This window comes from Haemaphysalis longicornis, unplaced genomic scaffold (assembly GCF_048455015.1).
Source record: "Haemaphysalis longicornis isolate Haplotype H1 unplaced genomic scaffold, Haemaphysalis longicornis Haplotype H1 scaffold_10, whole genome shotgun sequence".
Taxonomy (NCBI): Eukaryota; Metazoa; Arthropoda; class Arachnida; order Ixodida; family Ixodidae; genus Haemaphysalis; species Haemaphysalis longicornis.
The window spans coordinates 139,469,167-139,488,225 of NW_027526204.1; the positions used below are offsets into that span (position 1 = coordinate 139,469,167).

The following is a 19,059-nucleotide window of genomic DNA, read 5'->3' on the forward strand; positions in this document are numbered from 1 at the left end:
CAGCCTCTGGGCGCGCACACACGCGCGGCCTCGCTTGCATGCGTACATACCGCCAGCTATCATTACATTATGTTTACTTATCAACTCCTCAGGAATAGAAATTAGGCCTCATTTTTTAAAGCATATAATTACCCTAACTACGCTGTGCTCGAGACGTCCGTCTCCAAATTTTCCACCCAATCGTGCTAAACACGTATTCGAAGTAGCGAAGATTTCCGCAAGAACAATCTCCGATAGGAATAACTTCGTTGGACATGTATGGCATTCCGCATGGCACCATCATAAGTGTTCCCATCCCCCCACCCCTCTTCTGGCGGGATACTTGTCGTTCTGTAGATGGCTGAGGCTTAGGCATCGGGTGTGTGCGCCCACCTTTGCGATTTTTAATGTGTTTTTTCGGTGCGTTATTCCTGCAGACGGAATGTTTTCTTTTCAAATGGCAGTTAATCATACTCAGGTGTAAACACGTGTGATAACTGAGTAGACGGGAATCTTGTTTAAAGAACTTTACACTGTTTAGAGAAGTTGACAGCCTTACTTAGACGGGAAGATGAATTCCATGTGCCTCTCATTGATTTTGTTATACATTCTTTTGAAAAGCTTAGTTGCGAAGACTGTAACTAAACCTTGTTACTTTTACTAGGCAATAAAACTTCACGATCCTGACTTACAATAAACTCGCGTTATAACCAAGTTCCCTGTAAAGAAAACTGACTTCGCTATAAGCGGTAATTCGTTAAAGCTCTGACCGTTTGCTTTTCCTGCACTGCTGTTATGACCGTGGAAAACTTCGAGTAAATCAGACAATTCAAATAAGATTTCGTTATAGCGAGAGTTCACTCTACCTAAAAACGAAGGAAAAGACATCACAGCACTACCTTCACCAACACGCGCTGAATTGTCGTCTACATACTACACGCAACCGAAACCAGGCACACGTTCACGCAAACCCGCTTTTTTTTTTTCGACTCTTGAAATTCGCGCTCAAACCCACACAGGCAGGCGCGCAAACTCGGCCGCCATCTGGTAACGCGTCGCAGGGAGGATTCGGTTAGTAGTACTCTCATCCGCCAGAGGGTGGTAGGTTCCACACACTCTTCGCGCAATCGATTTGCGTCTGCGCAGCCCTGCGCGCCCAGTCGGCATCGCTCAGCGTCGCCCAGTTTCTTTTTATTCATCGCTCAACGCAACAAAATTCCAGGCTTTTTTTGTTTCACCGGCCTTTGTGTGGCCGCTGAGAGCGCGCCGCACGTACGGCAAGAAAACAACAGGGTCCTGCACCTCTGAGTTTGCTGCAACAACCGTCGCGAAGTCGAGCGCGCAACGTCGCTGGAGCAAGCGTGTCGTCTGCTACCGGATTAGCTCTGTGCATACGACTTCGAGCGCTCGGAGCTTTCACCGCGGCCGGAACGGAGCGTCCCCGAAGCCACCCGGCGAAGCCTAGGTAAACTCAGCCACGCCAAATAAGCACCGGCCCCCAAGCCGGCGTATTTATAAACTCTCCATCGTCCCACGAGCTACGCTGTGGAGTGTCCGCGGCGGTGGTGTACGCCGCGTAGGGTTCTGTTGTGCGGGAAAGCCAACGCCGTAAGCCTACCGTCGTCTGCGTCGATCGCGGCGCGTTGCTCACCGTCTGCACGCTTTTTCGCCAGTGTTCTTGAGCTGGGTTGCATTAAGGCGGGAAGGAGGGGTGAAGAACCATTGCGAGTGCAGTTTGTCGTACGCAACACCTCGTGCGGCGGCGGCGGCGAGCGACATCTGCGGTGTTTGTGCCGTGACCGTGCGGTTGAGTGTCAGCCCAGCGTGGCGTCCTTGCCCAACAGCTGTGTGGCGGCGTGCTTTCCGCGCCTCGTGGCAGAAAAACAGACGCAGGTGCACGGGCGGGCGAAACGAGCTATTGCACTCAACAGCGGGAGCCGAGGAACCGCGGCCAGCCTTTGCAAAGGTCGGCCGCATAACGATACACGCGCCTGTTTTTAACCGGCCCTCTCCTCGGAGAGAGTTGAACCACTTGCTTGCCCTGTGATCTATTGCTTGGCCGCGCCAAAATTAGACGAGCTGTTCTTTACGAGCTTCGTGGACCGAACGTGACAGGCAGCTTTCGGGGTCATCGGAAATTTAATGCAAGGGTCATTTGTTGTACTTCTCTTGTCTTATGCCTCACAGAGCGGTGTGGACAGAAAAAAAGCGCGACGTCTACAAAAGGACGCTCGCACTTTTGTTTTAACAATGTCGAGTCGATGTTCTTAAGCTTGTTTGCGGGAAATGTAGGTACTGCCGCTCCTGGTCGTAGCTACGTCCCTGTCTCGCTGCAAACCAGACAATGAATGTCCGAGGTAATTTCGAGTGACTGAAAATAGACAAGGTATATATATATATTTTTTTAAGTAAGGGGCTTTCTGTCTGACGTTTCTTCTTTTCAAGCACGAACGGCTTATTGCTGATTGATTCTTAATGCAGTTTCGAGTGTCGCAAGGTGGCCGCTGACGCTGTCCATTGTGAAGCAAAGGGATGAAGAAAACGCTTTTACAATGCTAGATCGGTCTGCGCTCGGAACAGCGTCGTACGTCGTTAAGGCTCTCCGCCTAAGCGTAGCGATGTGTAGTGCCGGCAGGTCACGGAAAACCGGCGCTACGGGGTCACGGGATTGTTGCGGATATGTCAGTGAGTACCCGCTGCCTGTCCTCGGGTGAAGACGTCACTTTTGACAGCGTGAGTCCGGTGACTGCGGACGTCGCCTTTCGAAGAAAGCCCCAAGCCGTCATCCCAGTATGGGGACTGGGAAAGGTGTTATGGTAATAGATGTGGATGCCGGACGCGTGGTGTGCCTCAAGGCCTCGTGCTGGGTACCCTCTTGTTGACTAGTCCAACAGCGACGTTAGCAGATCGAAAGACACGAGCTTTTGGTTCGATGTCGCAAGAATCTGTGGTCCGATGTGCATCGCGTTTCACGGAGCTCTTTACTTCATCATTCGCTTTTTGTCGTTTTCTTGCCCTGAAATCTCTACTTTACTCTGTTTGCGGAATTCCAAAATGATACGCGTTATCGGAAAAGAGATAGCGTAAAGGAAGTGAACACAATACCGACAAAAAAAAAGGGAAATGCTCTTTGCTAGATGTATCCATTTACATGTCAGCAAGTTGTCTACGTTGTTAGATTTGTCGGGTCCGCGAACCTGACAGGTGTTTTGCGATGCGGAGACACTATTTACTATTTTTGTTTCTGAATGATATAATGTTGGTGTGATGCGCGGCCTTTCATTTGGAATTCAAGAATACTGGAGCTTTGAGCAGTAGACTTTTATCATTTTCTGACCACTTGCGCCTGCGTCGCAGTTTTCTTGGAACCGGTGATATACGTTAGCCGCCGACTCATTCATTTTTATTTCTCCTTTACTCTTTTCAGGCTGAGGAGCCAAGGAAAGTATCGCGCACCAAAGGACCTCCGGGTAAGTACGCGCTGTAGCATGTTGTGCCTTTTTCGGCAGATATATTTATCCACTTTACTCGGAAAGGTTATTCGAACTAAGCGTTCAGCTGTTACGACACGATAAAACTTCGAGGATTAATGCAATTTTTGAGCCGTTTGATCGTCTTCGCTGTTCTGCAGAGATGTTTCTTGCGCAATTAAACCGTGGTTGTAGACGGGGTCAGTTAACTATTTCAGCTTGTAAACATTGAAGTTTGTTAAAACGAAATGGCCCTTTATCGACCTGTCTTAGAAGAAACCCCCAAGGTGGAGTAAGTTCACGCGAACGGACAATTTTGCATCCACATTAAATGCTGCCGTACGAGTACAGAGAAAGCTGCCGTACGAGTGCAGAGAGCTTTATCAGGAACTTCGCAGTTTAAGTATAATCCTGGACTCGGACGAATGTTTCGTCAACTGCGAGCTATTTATCTTTCCTCTGTGGCCTTACAGCTGCATTTCAGGGGGATGCGAAATTTTCTGTTTCGCAGAAATCGCCCTTGAACGGAAAATTTTTTGAACGGCATGTTTTCGATTTGTTCAACAGTGTTTGCACGGAAAAAAAACCATTCCAGAAAAATTCGTCATAAAGTAGTAGTGCGAACTCATGTCCAAGAGGACTGTGATTTGGGCGAGTTGGTGAACGTTCGTGATTGAAAATCATCGCGGAAAAAAACGGAGCACAAAAAAGGAACGAGAAGTAGACAGGACAGCGCTTAAGTGTTAAACGACTCAGTGTTTCCAAATAAAAAATGTTATCTCGCGCTGTCTATGTCCAAAGTAACCACCGGGCAATGCTTCTGTCCCTCATTTGTATACACTGCGCCAACGCAGCTCATTAATAAACTAAAGACAAATTTTCAGGCAGCCGAGATATCAGTCCTCGGCAGCGCTATAGACGCCACAAACTTGCGTATAAGTATTCTACTAATGTGCGCCGAATATAAAATGCTAACTCTTAACATGCAGCCGTTGGTAAGTGTTTTGATCGTAGCCTTCGGTACAGAAACAATAACTCGAATGCTCTTTACACTATTAAGGCTTACATGCCTTAATGAACGCATCGTTATAACTGCACTGTAGATCACTGCATTCTTCTTTTCTTTTTTCTTTCTTTTGTACAAACGAGCTTTGTACGCACTAGCAATTTTTAGCCAGCGAGTGAAGTCCACGGTAAAATGTTGGACTTCCCGTTCTTTTGAAAACACGAAGACATACATTCTGCATCTCTTTACTTATGACTGTTTTCATGCGACGCACTGTCTAGCATGCGCTAATGGGCATTCTCGTTAAAAAAGCGGGTCTGTTTAGGAAATATAAGAACCTTCTTAAATCATGCATAAAACTGCCTATAGCTTGTATCACTTTAACGTTAGGATGACCGCTTTTGCTTTTCCAAAACACCTTCGTCACACAAATTTTTGTGCTTCGCCTAGAATAATTCACCCAGCTAGGCCCCTCCCAAGCCTGGTTTTTAGCCCATTGGAATCGCCAGATGAATGGTCATTCTGTCGGTAGGTCAGTTTCGCGAAAAAAAAAAAGGGGGGGGGGGGAGGGGGGACGGGCATGGTCTTGTCGCGGACGCCAGTTGGGAGAACTGACGCGACTTCGTCGGCAGCAAAATTACTCTTCAAGCGAGTTCGTATACTGGCTGGGTTTTACCGGGAACGTGTGTCTGGCAGGTAACAGTTAGCCCTAATAAATGTCATTAATACGAACGCGTTGCGTATACACCATTGCGCGGCATGAGGAGGAAGTTCTCGCTTACGCAGCGGGGCGTTTTCTTTCCAAGTATAGTGCCGTGTGTGTTGTTTCACAGATGTTGCCGATATTCTGACAGCTTAATTCCCTATCAATTTTCTCTTTCTCTCGCCTGCCCTATTCACCACGTTACAAAACAGCTGCTCAAGAAATAAGCAGGTAAGTTGCCACGCTCGGTGTTTCTTTCCTTGCCGTTCCGCCACAGAACGTATGTTTAGTAGCTTGTCATCGTGCTTCTTTGTGTGTTTGTGTTTACAAAACTTTGTCTGAATAATAGGGGCTTGTTAGCAGTCAGTGAAGTAATTTAATGTTCCCTTATTCAAAGCCTTCTGAACCGGCACTGCTAAGCCTTAGGTGCAATTCATGAATTCATGCCGTATGGAATCCCCCATCCCGCCCCTACTAAAACGTTATTGGTCTCAGCGCGTCGGTATAGACATAATTTGGCGAAGGGGTAATTCATTGAAAAGACAACGTACGCATTAGAATGGGACGGGGTCGTTAACAGTCGTAAGAGGCTAGGCACTGGGAACAGTCATGTAAACGTTGGATAGCACCCAATGTGGCGTTGCAGTATTTGCTCGCGATAATTGCGGTCGTTTTTTTCGGACGCAAGCACACGCGCTCACGCACGAGTGAGCAATAGAGAATGGAAGTGTGAAGCGGAGAGTAGAAAACTGAAAGGTTAGAGTAACCAGTCGATTGGTTACCGGTTTGTTGTTTCACTATTAGCAGAAGCCGCTAAAAGGTTGTTTTTTATATATATTTAGCTCTGGCTGTGGGTGAACTGTTGGCAAGCGTTTTGCGCACCCTTTCATTTTTGGAATGCAGATTACAAGCTTCCAATTCGTAATTTAATTTCTGTAAATGAGTGTCGGGCTACGAGTCTGCGGAGCATACAAAATGACCGGCTCTGTTTTTTTTTTTTTTTAACTTTGCCATGGGGCTTTTCGCTAAACCTCTTGCTTGCTAGCCTGTTCAATTGTCATGATTCAAGTCTGTTTGCAGCTTACTGCTAAGTTAAAAGATATTTCGGGCTGTCCTTAGTATAGAAATTTGCGTTATCTAGAAAGATCGCTTTGGTTTGGCAGGTTTGCGAGGGACACTTTCCAAGGTGCATTATCCGTTGGACTGCCATCGCACATGGGCGGCGGCTCACTGTAACAGCGGAAACTGCCAGACGGGCTGATCCCTTCGCTGTCGGCGATTTGAGCTCTGACCCTCTACTGCTACCCTAATCCGCATTTTACTTTTCTCACTTCGCGGTCCTGATTCGCGTGTGCAGCGCTGTGAGCGCTGCCGGGCTTGGGTTCTCGTCCCTTGGGGTACTCGCGAGTTCATTGCGAATAGTAAGCGATCCTACCAGTGGCGTAGACAGGATGTCATTTTGGGGGGAGCCGGACCCCGCAAAAAAGGGAACGGGAAAAAAAAAAGTGGGGAGGGGGGGGGGAGACTAAAGGGATACAACAAAACAATGGGCAAATAATAGGTCTGTGGAAGAAGTAAATTAAAACCTACAACTTATATACGTCGTCAGCGCAAGCTACGCGACCTTGCTGGTTTTGTTTTTTGTTTGTTTGTTTGTTTGTTTCCTCCAGAGGTATTTCCGAGACTGATCCTATCGTTAGGGCAAAGATCGAAGCCTTTATAAGCTTAATGTGTAGCTTGATATGAATAACTCTTTATTTTGGGGGTAGGCGGTGATAGTGACGTTGTTTGCTCCCTCTACCCCTCTCCCCAGCCCCCAACTAAAACAATTGGAGGGTCTCCCGCCGCGTACGCCAGTGGGTCCTACTTCCGCTGACACTTCCGTCCACACTTCCCCCGATGCGTAGGAAGCGCAGGGCGGAAGGCGACGACGACGCTGCGGCCGCAGTTGCAGCAGCTGCGGGCGCAAAGCGGACCGCGGCGCGGCCCTGCGCCGTCCAGGATGACGCCGACGGCGCCCTCTCGCGGCTGAGGGGGATCTCTGGCGAGAACCAGGCACCCGCGGCGGCTGCGCCGACCACCACCAGCGCTGGTAGCACCACCACCAGCAGCGCTAGTGCTGTCACCAGCACCGTCGCCGGAAACGCGCGGGCAGCGGACACTCCTTGCGCGCCCAGTCCGCCGAAACTCAGGCCACCGCCCCTGCCGGACGCGCCCGAATCCGGTGAGCGTGGCACGACCTCCGAGTAGGCCTAGTTAAACTCTCGCTATTCCGATTCCTCGCTTTATTGGGAGTTTTTCATAGTGTACCGACTAGAGATGTGAGCGGTTGAAAAAAAAAATCAATAGGAAATAAAGTTGTTTTCGCTTTTTTTTTTTTTTTTTCAACCAGGATAACATTGAAAAAGACAAACAGCGCTTCTACGGGGAAATTTGTTGGGATGCAACCAATTTTCCGGGAAACGCTTTGAAATCAGTGCCCTGACGTGAAATTGTGCCCATATTTTGGGAGCGGAAGCTCTGTGAGTACTGCTGTGACGCAACATGAAGCAATATTCTTTTCAGTGTTCACGGAAAAATTTATAGGGTACTTAAGTCTCTTAAGGGGTTTGAAGGCGAAATCCAGCGATTATCGAATCGTGCGGCATCACTGCGGCATCGTGGGCTGTAGTTACCGCACTTGGCTGCAGCACTTGGCGACTCGCGTTAAAATCTCATTCGAACACAAATGAATTTCGGTGTGCATTTTACTTATTTACTCTTTACAGCTGCTGTACTTTGTTTTCATTCGTGTAGTCGCCAGCCAATACGGTCACTTCTCGCGCTTGATGAGACGCCTAAGAGTTTAGTATCGAAGATGTATGTCAAATTTTTTATAGGTCAGTGCGGAACCGTCATTTTTCCGAAAAAAAAATTACGAGAAAAAGTTTTTTTTCACGCCCTCAAAATTTCATGAAAACTTCTATCTTAGTCCAGACTGCAGTGCGTGCGCGCAAAATGTTTCGCCGCTACGCAGTCTAGCTATGCAGTGAAAGCAGCTTCGAGTTGCCGTGATCGCGAATGTTGGCTTCGCCGGAGTCAAAAGGACTCTGGGTAACAAAAATATAAATGAGAAACCAAACCTTCACGCTGAACGTAATTAGGCATTTGACGTAAGTCACAGCAAAAGTGACGGCTACTTAAGATTACTTTTATGGCACACACGTTCTGGATCTACTTGTTTGAACCAACCGCAGAAGCAATGCAGACGAAACGCTAGCCTTCTTTAGAAATCTTTGTGTTCATCGTCGTCGTTTTGAGCTGCTAAACGAAATATTCAAAATTACAAAGCACCAAAAGTGCCGCATCAAAGGATTGTTGACCCTTTCAGCCCTGAAATTTTTTTTTCGAGCAAAAGTTGTTTTTTTTTTTATGTTCTCGTAAGTTTTGCGCCTCAGAAGCGTAGAAACGAAGCATTGAGTCGGCAAGAATTTTTCTAATTTGCAGGCACGACAAATATTGGGTCATTAGGCAATTAAAATTTTTCTTTCGAGTATAAACAAAAAAATTGCTTGTTTTCTTAGAAGCTACGACACCCTGAGCCTACAGGGAAAAAATAAAGCTGGTAGTGCTAGTATTTACATATATAGGGCCATTTTGACAAACCGGCATTTCAGTTTCCTTACCCGCCCTTGCGTCATAAGCTGTGTCCACTGCAGCTTCTTTTTTCATAGCGAGCAGCTCCGCGAAAGCGTAACAACCGTGATGTCTAACGCAAGAGGCACCCTTGAAGAACTCTTGCCCAAAAAACTAGCAGTTTTGGTTTTGTTCTTAAGCCTCTAGAAGATATTTTGTGTTGTGTTGTCAAATGGCGACACCGGGGCCGAAAGGGTTACAATCTCGCACAAGCAAATCCTGTCGCTCCTTACACGCTATTCGTAAATCCTATTTCACCTTTAACTTGTAGCTCGTTGCCTTTAAAAGGCTCGTCTAGCTTCCAAGTAATATATTCTTGCTTGTCGACCTCTGCAGTGCATTTTATTCTAAAAAAAATCACGGCCATATTCCACTCCCTTCCTTCGTCGCATTTTCATTTTCGTTCCCCTCGCTTTCTCTTCCATTGATCGCATGCTTTCTCAATCTCTTCCTTGCCGCTGTAACGCTCAATTTTATCTCCCACTCATCACCCTTTCTCAGGTCTAAACGTCGTCACTTCGTCTACGGGCGTTGGCGACAACTGCAGCAGTAGCAGCAGCTCAACAAGGAACAACGGAGGCGGCAGCAGCGAAGGCGGAAGCGCCACAGCGGGCACCGTCGTCGTCACCAGCAGTACCAGCAGCAGCACAAGCCTCGGAGCCCAGCCACAGACAGCGGCGGTTGGAGGGGGCGTAGCCGAGGACGAAGACGCGAGGCGCATCTTGGAGGCCGAGGCGGCGCTGCGCAGCCTGACCGGTGGTCTGGCACAGGCGACGTCCGAAGAGGAACCGGGCGGCGACGAGGTGCAGCCCATGTTCGAGAACCTGTTCGACAAGAAGAAGAACGCCGAGTCCCCCGGCGGCGAGCAGCAGCAGCAGCCGCAGCGGGCCACCAGCGAGTCGGTGGCCAACTCGTGGAAGGACGTGGTCACGCTCAGCGCCTCGTCCTCCTCCAACGGCGGCAGCGTGCCCGGGGGATCGCCCATGCGCTCGCCGCTATCGCCGCCCTCCGACGCCAGCCCCGACCGGCCCGCGTCTACGCCCAGGTACGTGTAGGGGGAAGGCTTCGTCCTCAACGGCGCGCCTTGCGGAGTTTCCACCAGGCCCCGTTTGTACCGGGAGACGAAAAGGGGACAGGGAGGATTTCGAAATAAGTAGACTCCGATTAAGACGAATTTGATTAGGACGAACTCTATGGTTAAGACGAACAACACTTTTGCTCTCTTGTGACGTATGCAATACGAAAAACCTCCGCTTAAAGGAGCCATGAAGAGAAAACACAAGTTTGGTTCATTCGAAAGATTGCCTCGTTAGAACCATAACGACACCACTTATAACGCAAACTTCGCTCAAATAAGCTACATAATTAGGAAAAACGGGAATGGTCATGCGACCCACCAGCTCATTTCCCGCAACAGAACCTATGCCGTCACATGGGCTAAGCTCTGCGATTGGCGGAGGCCGGCAAAAGCAAACGCATGTTAGGCAGGGCTTACAGTTTGCATAGCGAGCTAAATGCCCGTGAAACATACTGCACATTCTTTTTATGACAAAGAACGGTGGAGTAAACGGTTGAAGTTCCGAACGAACACGCAAGCGTGTGCGCCAATGCGTACGAAACAACCGCCTGGCCGAGCTCGACATCTCGCCGTCGCGCAGACGAATTTTCGGGTTCGAGGCGCTCTGACCTTGGAGGAAAAATGCCGTAAACACCGCGCATTGACGCTCGTATCTTTCTGGTCGAAGCAGAGAGCTCGCGCGAACGGCTTTCCATACACGACACCGGCCAACTGGCATAAGCGATACTGCTACTGAAGTTGAACTATTATTAACCGTAATAAAAATACGGCACATACGTACCAGTCTGTATTCGTCCGTGGCGACGGCGCTGACGAGGCAGCGGTGCCGACGGCAGGGCGTTCGTCTGTTGTGGCTATCGCGGAATGGTCGCTTTCCCGTCCACCGCGTATCCCACAACTCTTGCCGCTCGTGCACTTAGAAGCGTTGAGCGTTCAAGTGGTGTGAGGTTGTTAAATGCAAGCCGGAGCTCCTCGGCGAGAGTTTTGTTCTCCGGATCAGGCGATTCCATGACTAGGGCTGCGGGTGCACTAGGTTTTACTAGCATTTTTAAAATGGCCGCCTTCTCGGTCGACTCCCGCGTGTGGGTGCTATATGGAGTCGACATACTAAGTATCTGTTTCATGGACCGGCCCGTGTGACACCATTGCTCACGTCACCAAATGTGCAATTTTAGCGGGAGATTTAAAATTTTGGCTTAAATTGCGTTATTTCTCAGTGAATAAAGCATCATTTGCTTCCGGGAAAGCGCTTGGGGTACTATGAAACACCTAATCTTTCGAATAAAACAAACTTTTGTTTTCTCTTCATGGCTCCTTTAAGATGAATTTCTGGTAATACGAACAAATTTTCGCAGTCCCTTCGAGTTCAGCTTAAAGGGAGTCTACTTATATGTGTTAGATTTACCGGGTATTGGTGTGTTCTTGTGAACTTATTCGCTGCCATTGGAGGGGGGGGTTGCCACCCCCCCCCTTCCCCCCCTCCCCTTCCACCGTGCCACAACAGCACTTGCCCCCTTTCCCTCGCTATGCAACGGGTTTGCCGCCCTCAAAACAAAGTCCTGCCGACGCCCATGGTCACTGCCGTTTCCCCATCGAAACGCCGATCCATTTTCTTTCTCGCCTCTCCGAGCAGAGCGACGAGGGAGCACGAGGAGTCGATGGACACCGAGACGAGCCGGGGCGAGAGCTGCGGTGCTGGCGACCGCTTGACGCCGTCCAACGCGGCGCCGGCACACCAGAGGGACGCCGCCAAGGACACCGACGAGGACAGCCGGCACGCAGAGCGGGAGGCTACGCCCGAGGGCATTCAGGTACGGCGGCTCAGACATGTCTTGTTGACGTCCATGACAGGACGAAGGACTCGCCCATAGTCTTGAAACTAGCCGGCGTCATCCAAAGCCATTGCCTGTCCCAATTTTGATTAAAAGGGCCCGACTTGTCGTCGTAGCTCGTCAGGGGTCACGGTGTCTTGCCACCGTAATAACAGCGTCACGCAACCAAACATACCTTTGAGATGATCACCGCTTCTCCTGGTCGGAATCGAACCTGAGCCCCTCGCGGTACGAAGCCGATGTCTATCCCATTGTGCCACAAAGGCGCACGTTACTCATATACAAAGTGTTGGGGGGGGGGGGGGGGGTGATCTTCGCGCTGCGCCGTTGGCACGGAGGCTGCCGTTGCTAGGCCCAAAATAAGTACAAAATAATATAAAATAAGGAAAACAGCATGAATTGACGCGTTAACTACCCCAAATTAATGAGAACTCCATCCAGTGTCAACCCTTCCAGGCACTGCGGCGCCCTCTTTTGACGACTTTCAAAATCAACGCCAGGCTGATACTGAAACTAGTCAAGAAAGGGTGCCAGCTCCTCTGGCAAATCACTGCACCGCACTTGACAGATGGCACGTTGAATGGAACTGCTTTAATTTTTGACTTATCAGCCCTCCAGAGTCCACTGGCTCTACCCTTCTTCTCTGCCGCGGAAGCCACTCTTACTCGAATGGTCGACCTGCTGTCCGTTCTTTGCATCACGTTGCGAGATAATGACACTGGAGTGGAGTACTTTCAGTACCAGAATTCCGAGTGATTAACTGTTAAGTGCCACAGCATTTGCAGAGCGTGCTGACGCAGCCCTTCGGCTGTTTGATGTTCCTTCGCACTGCTCTTGTCCGGCACTTAGGACGGCGTGGGCGCGATGGAGAGGTTTTGGGTTCGGTAGCCCACCTTCTCCTCGCGGTCTTTCGGAGGTTCAGAAAATGAGAGTTGCGGAGATGGTCAGCCTCTGTGTCCATCCGCCTTGGTCGCGCTATTCACTTCTTAATTATGCAGAGTTCTCGTCCGGCACCCCTTCGCAGCACCGCAGCAGCAAAAATTGATTTTGTCCACTGAATACCTACTAAATATTAGATTGAAAAAGTGGTTGCGGCTTAGCTCAGCTTAACTTGGAACTGCAAAGCAAAAGCTTGGCCTAGTCTGGTTTAGTCTTGGTTTCACTTGGTTAACCTTTGATGTAGCTGTATTGACAACCACGGCTCGAAGCCGTTCGGTCCTGTGCAACGCTCACAGAACGAGGCCTGGCCTCGCTTGGCATTCACGACGAACTCGGAGCAAGATGAGTCACGTAGCCCGAGACGACCCAGCGGCGCATGCGTTGAACGCTGCGGGGGTGGTCGGCTGCCGATCAGCTGATCGGCCGCAACCGCCGCGACCGCCGCCGCTCATGGTTGAGCAGAACGACTGAAAACGAGGCATTGTGGGCAGCGCCGAAAGCGGGCCTGGCGGGCGAATCATGCGATGCGCTTCGAGAAGTGGGTCGCAGGGGGTGGGTGTGTCTGTGGTCAAAAGTTGGAGTTGCGCATCCACGGCGAAACCACTGGGCGAAAGTATAGTAAAGCTTCGCTTTAATAATGTTCACTAATTGGGTAAGCAGCTCTCCCGGTATTCTTCACCCAGTGCAATGCTCATGCGTCTCAATGAAAAACGAGATATCGTTGAACCGTGGGCGTCCAACGGGACCGTGCGCACCCTTCTGCCGACAGATGGCGTTTCCATCGTCGACGCCAGCCCCGCCGTCGCTGTCATCTTCCTCCTCTTCCTCGTCATCGTCGTCGACGCAGTGTCCCGCGACACCCGACGTGGCGAGCACCGCGGCCACCGCGGGCTCGTCGCAGTCCTCGTGTTCCAGCCCCGTGACGGCGGCGGCCTTTCCTCCCGTTGCGGGCTCCTCGTCCACCCCGGGTGGACACTACGCTGGCCTGCCGGCGGGCGGCCACCGGCCCGAGCCAACGCTTCCGCTGGCGACGCCCGGCCGCGGTGGTCGCCCGGGCGAGACGTACGACGTCGGCAGGCTGATCAAGATCGAGGAGCAGTGCGCCTCCATCCACGCCGACCACCACCAACCGCGCTTTAAAGTGAGCGCACTGGACGCTATAAGCGCGGTTGTGTTCGTGCATATCTACTAAAGAAGCGTGACGTCACAGGGGTGAAGTGGTGCTGACGTCAGTAACTCATGCCGTCGAAATAGTAAAGAAGCGTGACGTCACAGGGGTAAAGTGGTGCCGACGTCAGTAACTCATGCGGTCGAAATAGCGATGGCTGCAAAACCGTTGGCGCTTTGCGTACGTGGCGATTGCCGCCAATATAGCGAACTGCGGGTGTTCCCATGGCGAATTCCTGGTTCCCCCACTCTGTACACACTATAGAGTTTCATACCACAATATATACTACAGGGAAATATGTCGCTACAGTCGCGTTCCGTCATGGACGCCGCCATAGCAGCGAGCGACGTTCCTCGCCTACTTGACTTGGCAGCCACATGGCGTCTTCTTACACTTGAAGCCAAAATCAACAAGGATTGTAAAACTTCTTTTCGATGGGAATCAGCTGTTGTGTGTCTTGTTTCTCCCTCTTTCTTGTGTTCGTTTTTATTGAAGCTGATTGTCATCGAAGATGTACCAACTAGTACAGACCAGAGCCATTCTGCAACTTTTTTTCGTGCTTGTCTTGCATAAAGCTTCTAAATAATCGTTGACGAATCAATTTTTTCGGTATTCTATATTTATAATAATTCACCACATTTAAATAACCTTTTAAAATAACATTGTTGCCTCTTTAAAGCCGCGGTCAACTTTTCAGCCTGTTCATGAGCCATGCCAAAGACAAGTGGAACGTGCCTCTCATGGCGCCTCCCCGGTACATGACGGAACGCTCTCTGAAGCGCAGCTCCCCTAGACACTGGCGCCAGATTTTCCTCTAGTATAGATTAGTATGAAACTCTATGGCACACATACGTCGGGTGATTCCGGAGACATTTATTTTACCGGAACTGGTGCAGATGAGTGCGGATTAGTGCAGGTCAGTGCAGACGGCTACTGGAGCTACACGTTAGTAAAAAAATGAACACATGCTGCATTGTTTGCCCCAGTGCAGCCAGTGTAAGTAAAAAAGAAATAGCTCTTCCATCGACCACGTGCGTAACCGAAGTGCACGAAACACACAGGAACTGGCCGCAAGAACGCCTTCATTTTGCAAGTCCCCACTATTTTAATTTTATCACCTACAAACCGACCGTTTACTCGACGGCATGAAATATGGGTGGTAGGGATCACGTTTTCGGCTCTGTGCCCGCAGTTGTTCTCTGAAGCCCTGTGCGGCCTCTTAGCGCGCAATAGCACCGCCTTTGGCTTATACCTATCGTGCTTCGCTTTCGACAGATAGCATTACAAAAGTTTTTCCCTGGATGCTCAGGTGGCGCCAGTCAGCCTTTCGTAGCAGTTGCAATACCGGCTAATTCGTCTTTTTTAAGGTGCCAATCGCGCCAATGTTAACTTGTGCTCACCCTTGTCGCAGTAATATAGTACAGTACTGCTTGAGTTTACGGAAGATATCCAATGCTTGGGGGCATTGTAAATATGCTCTCAATATTCACTAACCAACGTCTGAAACAACGAATTCTGGCCATCTAATCTAGTCCGGAAAATAGAACAAATTTTAAGCTGTGCGAATCCCGCTGGCGGCCCGGAAAAGGTTATCGTGAAAGCGATGGCGACAGACAACGTCGCCATCAGAGAAACTTCCCACGCGCCTCAGAAACACGCCTGTGTTGCGTAACTCCCCGTCGCCCTGTCTAAGCCGGCTCTCCGTATTCCTAATGGCGGAATGCACCACGCGGTTTGCGAGGCAGACAGACGGATACGCAATAAGACGAGCACTGGGAAATGGGAAGTGGGGAAGGGGGGCAGAGAGAGAGAGAGAGAGAGAGAGAGAGAGAGAGAGAGAGAGAGAGAGAGAGAGAGAGAGAGAGAGAGAGAGAGAGTTGAAGAAAGCTTGAATCTTCTTTAGTAACTGAAACCAGAAAAAGCTGAAACCATATTTAATAAGACCGCCGGAAAAAAAGACCCGAAGGGACTTCACGGACGACGGAGCGCTGAGCTGATATAACCCGTCTTGACATGACAGCAAACAGCACATCAAAGTTCGCCCCGTCGTTATGAACCCAAGGTATTGGGTTCGATTTCCGGCCGCGGCCGCTTTTCTGGTGAACGCGAAAAGCGAAAACGCCCGTGTGTGCGAGATATCGGCGCACGTTAAAGATCCCCAGGTGGTCGAAATTAATCCGGAGCCCTCCACTACGGCGCGCCTCATCGCCTGCGTTGCATCGGCGCGTTAAACACTACAATCAATCAATCAATCAATCAATCAATCAATCAATCAATCAATCAATCAATCAATCAATCAATCAATCAATCAATGAATCAAGTAATCAATCAATCAATCAATCAATCAATCAATCAATCCCCAATCGTTATCTGATCAGCTTACCGCACTCGTAGCAGCAGGTGGTTTTTGAAAAGGTATTCCAAAAGCCAGGTGTTTCGAACACCTTCCTTGCTCAGCAGGGAATAACGATAAATGAGACGATACATTCACCTATGTGGAGTGCTGAATCCGCTTAGATGCCGAAACGTCTACTGCAACTCCTATGCACTGTCGACAAAGCTAGTGTTCGAAAACATAAGACAGCTTTGTCTTTTCGTCAGCCGCTTTCTCGGTCTGGAACGGGAACCTTTTAGTGCTCAAGCACTTTGGCGGCCGCTTCTGTGGTGTGGCGGCGGCGATGGCGACGGCGTTGTAACCGAGCGAGCGAAAACAGAACGAAAACAGGGGAGGAAAGTGTGGCAAAAGTGTGAGGGGGAGGGCGGCACGCGCTCCTATGACGTCATCTCTCTCATTGCTTCCCCCTCACACTTTCGTCATGCGTCGCCGCCGCGAAGCGCCTCCTCCTCACACTTTCACCAGGCGTTCCTCCTGCGTTTGTGGCTCATCCGAACCACGTGACATTGGCACTGGAGGCTCAAACACAATTTGCTACAACATGCGATCGCTGGAGGCGGCGACGCCCTGCGAGATAACAGCACAGTAGCGCGGCAGCCGTGGGTTCGCTAATCACGCGATCACTTCCCCAGACACAGCAGCTATGCGCCGTGTTCGAGAAGACTGCGTTTCGCGTTGCGCACAAATTTCGCATTATGGAGTATCGTAATCGTTTGAGCTTTTTTTACAAGAGCGCAGCCTTGATTGCTTCATTAAGGGAGGGGGGGGGGGGGGGGTAGGGCGCTGTCTCATTGTTCGATTCTCGTGTTTTTCACTGTCAGCAATGACTACGCATTCTTGGCAATTATGAGCGCTTCCTTAGGCATTAGCCGCTATATTTGTCTGACTAGAGACGCCTCGTGTTCTCACGGCACAGGTGGAAGAGCCCAGTAGTCGCGAGGACTGCTGCCAGCACGCGAGCAGCAACGGCGGAGGCCGGGCTTCGCGGAGTCCCCCCGGTGCGCCCGTCGGCCGCGGCCTGCCGCTGCATTCGCCGGGACCCAGCCACCACTTCGGCCCCATGCACCACGTACAGGTGCGCTGTCAAAGACTGCACCCCTACACGGAGACAGAGGGAGTATAAACGTCGATCGATGGCAAGAGGCGGGCGTGTATTGACGCTTTAAGGAGGCGTCCTGAAGGAGTCCAAGTGCATGAATATCCATGAAACTGTGAGCCGATCAGTTTCTTTTGTTGTTGTTGCGGGCAGTTTAGACCAACATTTTTTAACCAGTCTTATTTAAATAAGCAATCGTGTGGTCTGAACGTTCTGGGGGCTTCTGGCGGCTGATTTATTTATTTATTTATTTATTTATTTATTTATCAATTAATTAATTAATTAACTAATTAATTAATTAATTAATTTTCCGGCGGAAGTATTAGTGGGAGGGGTACCGCTCGCGAAGCCGAAATCAAACAGGCGCCTAAAATATTGGAAATCCTTTTGATTTCAGTCGGGCTTTTCTAAAAGGTGTAGCGAAGTGCTTGTGTCCAGCACGATGACCAGCCCTTTCGAACTGCCACTCCGCTCGATGAACCGTGCTCGACGCGCACCTGGACGCAGGTGAAGCAGGAGCCGAAGCTCGAGCCTGGCCTGCGCTTTTCGGACTGCGCGCTGCAGCAACAGCAGGCGCCGCCGCCACATCGCGAGTTCCCTCCGCCGCCTGGCGGCGCGTACGCGGGGCCCTTCGGTGCCATGGTCGAGATGGCTCAGGAGCCCGCCCGATACGCCATGCTCGAGACCAAGCTCAAGGTGAGGGCATCCGGCCCCTCTCTCTCTCTCTCTCTCTCTCTCTCTCTCTCTCTCTCTCTCTCTACGCGCGCGCGCGCCACGAAAGACACTTACGGTAATATCGCTTCTGTCACCTTCTAGATCACATATATTTCCGTTCGATTTTTTTGTTCTCAGTTCCCGTCTTCACTTTGTCTTCCAAACATTGCCTTCTTTCTCTTAGCCGAAACGTCGGCGATAAGGTCGTTCTGTCATCCATCCTTCCCTGCCTAAATTTATCCTCCACATTTCTTTAATATCCGGGTCCCTTTAATTTAGCCCATCCTGCCGAAAATGCCGGCGCGTTGGGAGTGAAATGTTTTCTCGATAAGAGCCATTCAAGGCAAGTTTATTTATCTAATCGACAGGAAATTTTACCCCGCCCTCTGCTCGGCGATGAAGGAGAATTTTCTTGCGCGAAGCTGTTAGAGAATGAAAACAGAATTCTCTGTCCCACATTTATTCCCGGCCTGAGGTATCCCAAACCGCGAGCAGTCGCCACTGGCGATATTGATACGCTTGCGAGCACCGATGACAATCTCCTCTAGCACGAATTCATAGAAACAAGCCCCGCCAGTCATCTCTTAAAATTATTGCTGTCCCAAATTGTAGTACTCATGATCTATGCCAAATATACCCATGTTTTAGTTGAGAGAAAAGGTTGTTGCCCTTACTTTGGCATATATAATAATAATAATTCAAATTTATTTTTTCTCTCAACATAATACAATGTTGGTCTCCCTGGCAAGAAAGCTGTTGCTACAGCTTGACGGGGCCAGGGAGTCAAATTGGCAGCTCAATGACGACTGTTCAAAGTACAATGCGTTTATAGCGAGGGATACAGCATGATAGTACCTTTGAGAAGGCCAGTAAACATCAGAAAAAATAAAAACAATAAAATACTTGTATAACGAGCTTGAACGCATTGGTTCGGCGTCGCATAATCATGTACAGGTAAAAGAAGAGAACAGACAATTCACGCATATTTACACCACAATACAGCA

General features: G+C 49.9%; 1 protein-coding gene across 9 annotated transcripts in view; it reads left to right on the forward strand.

Annotated features, from left to right (window-relative positions):
- The window catches only part of LOC144159464 (uncharacterized), a 286,980-nt gene that overhangs the window by 226,589 nt on the left and 41,332 nt on the right, over window positions 1-19,059 (forward strand). For 7 of the 9 annotated variants that reach the window (XM_077690975.1, XM_077690970.1, XM_077690976.1 and 4 more), the window contains exons 5-12: window positions 3,407-3,449; window positions 5,371-5,389; window positions 7,066-7,382; window positions 9,335-9,878; window positions 11,545-11,722; window positions 13,452-13,823; window positions 17,162-17,320; window positions 17,849-18,037. In XM_077690975.1, coding sequence (XP_077547101.1) covers window positions 3,407-3,449; window positions 5,371-5,389; window positions 7,066-7,382; window positions 9,335-9,878; window positions 11,545-11,722; window positions 13,452-13,823; window positions 17,162-17,320; window positions 17,849-18,037 — 1,821 coding nt within the window. Of the gene's footprint in view, window positions 1-2,606; window positions 2,665-3,406; window positions 3,450-5,370; window positions 5,390-7,065; window positions 7,383-9,334; window positions 9,879-11,544; window positions 11,723-13,451; window positions 13,824-17,161; window positions 17,321-17,848; window positions 18,038-19,059 lie in introns of those variants that run through there. The other 2 variants (XM_077690973.1, XM_077690979.1) reach the window with 2 other exon arrangements.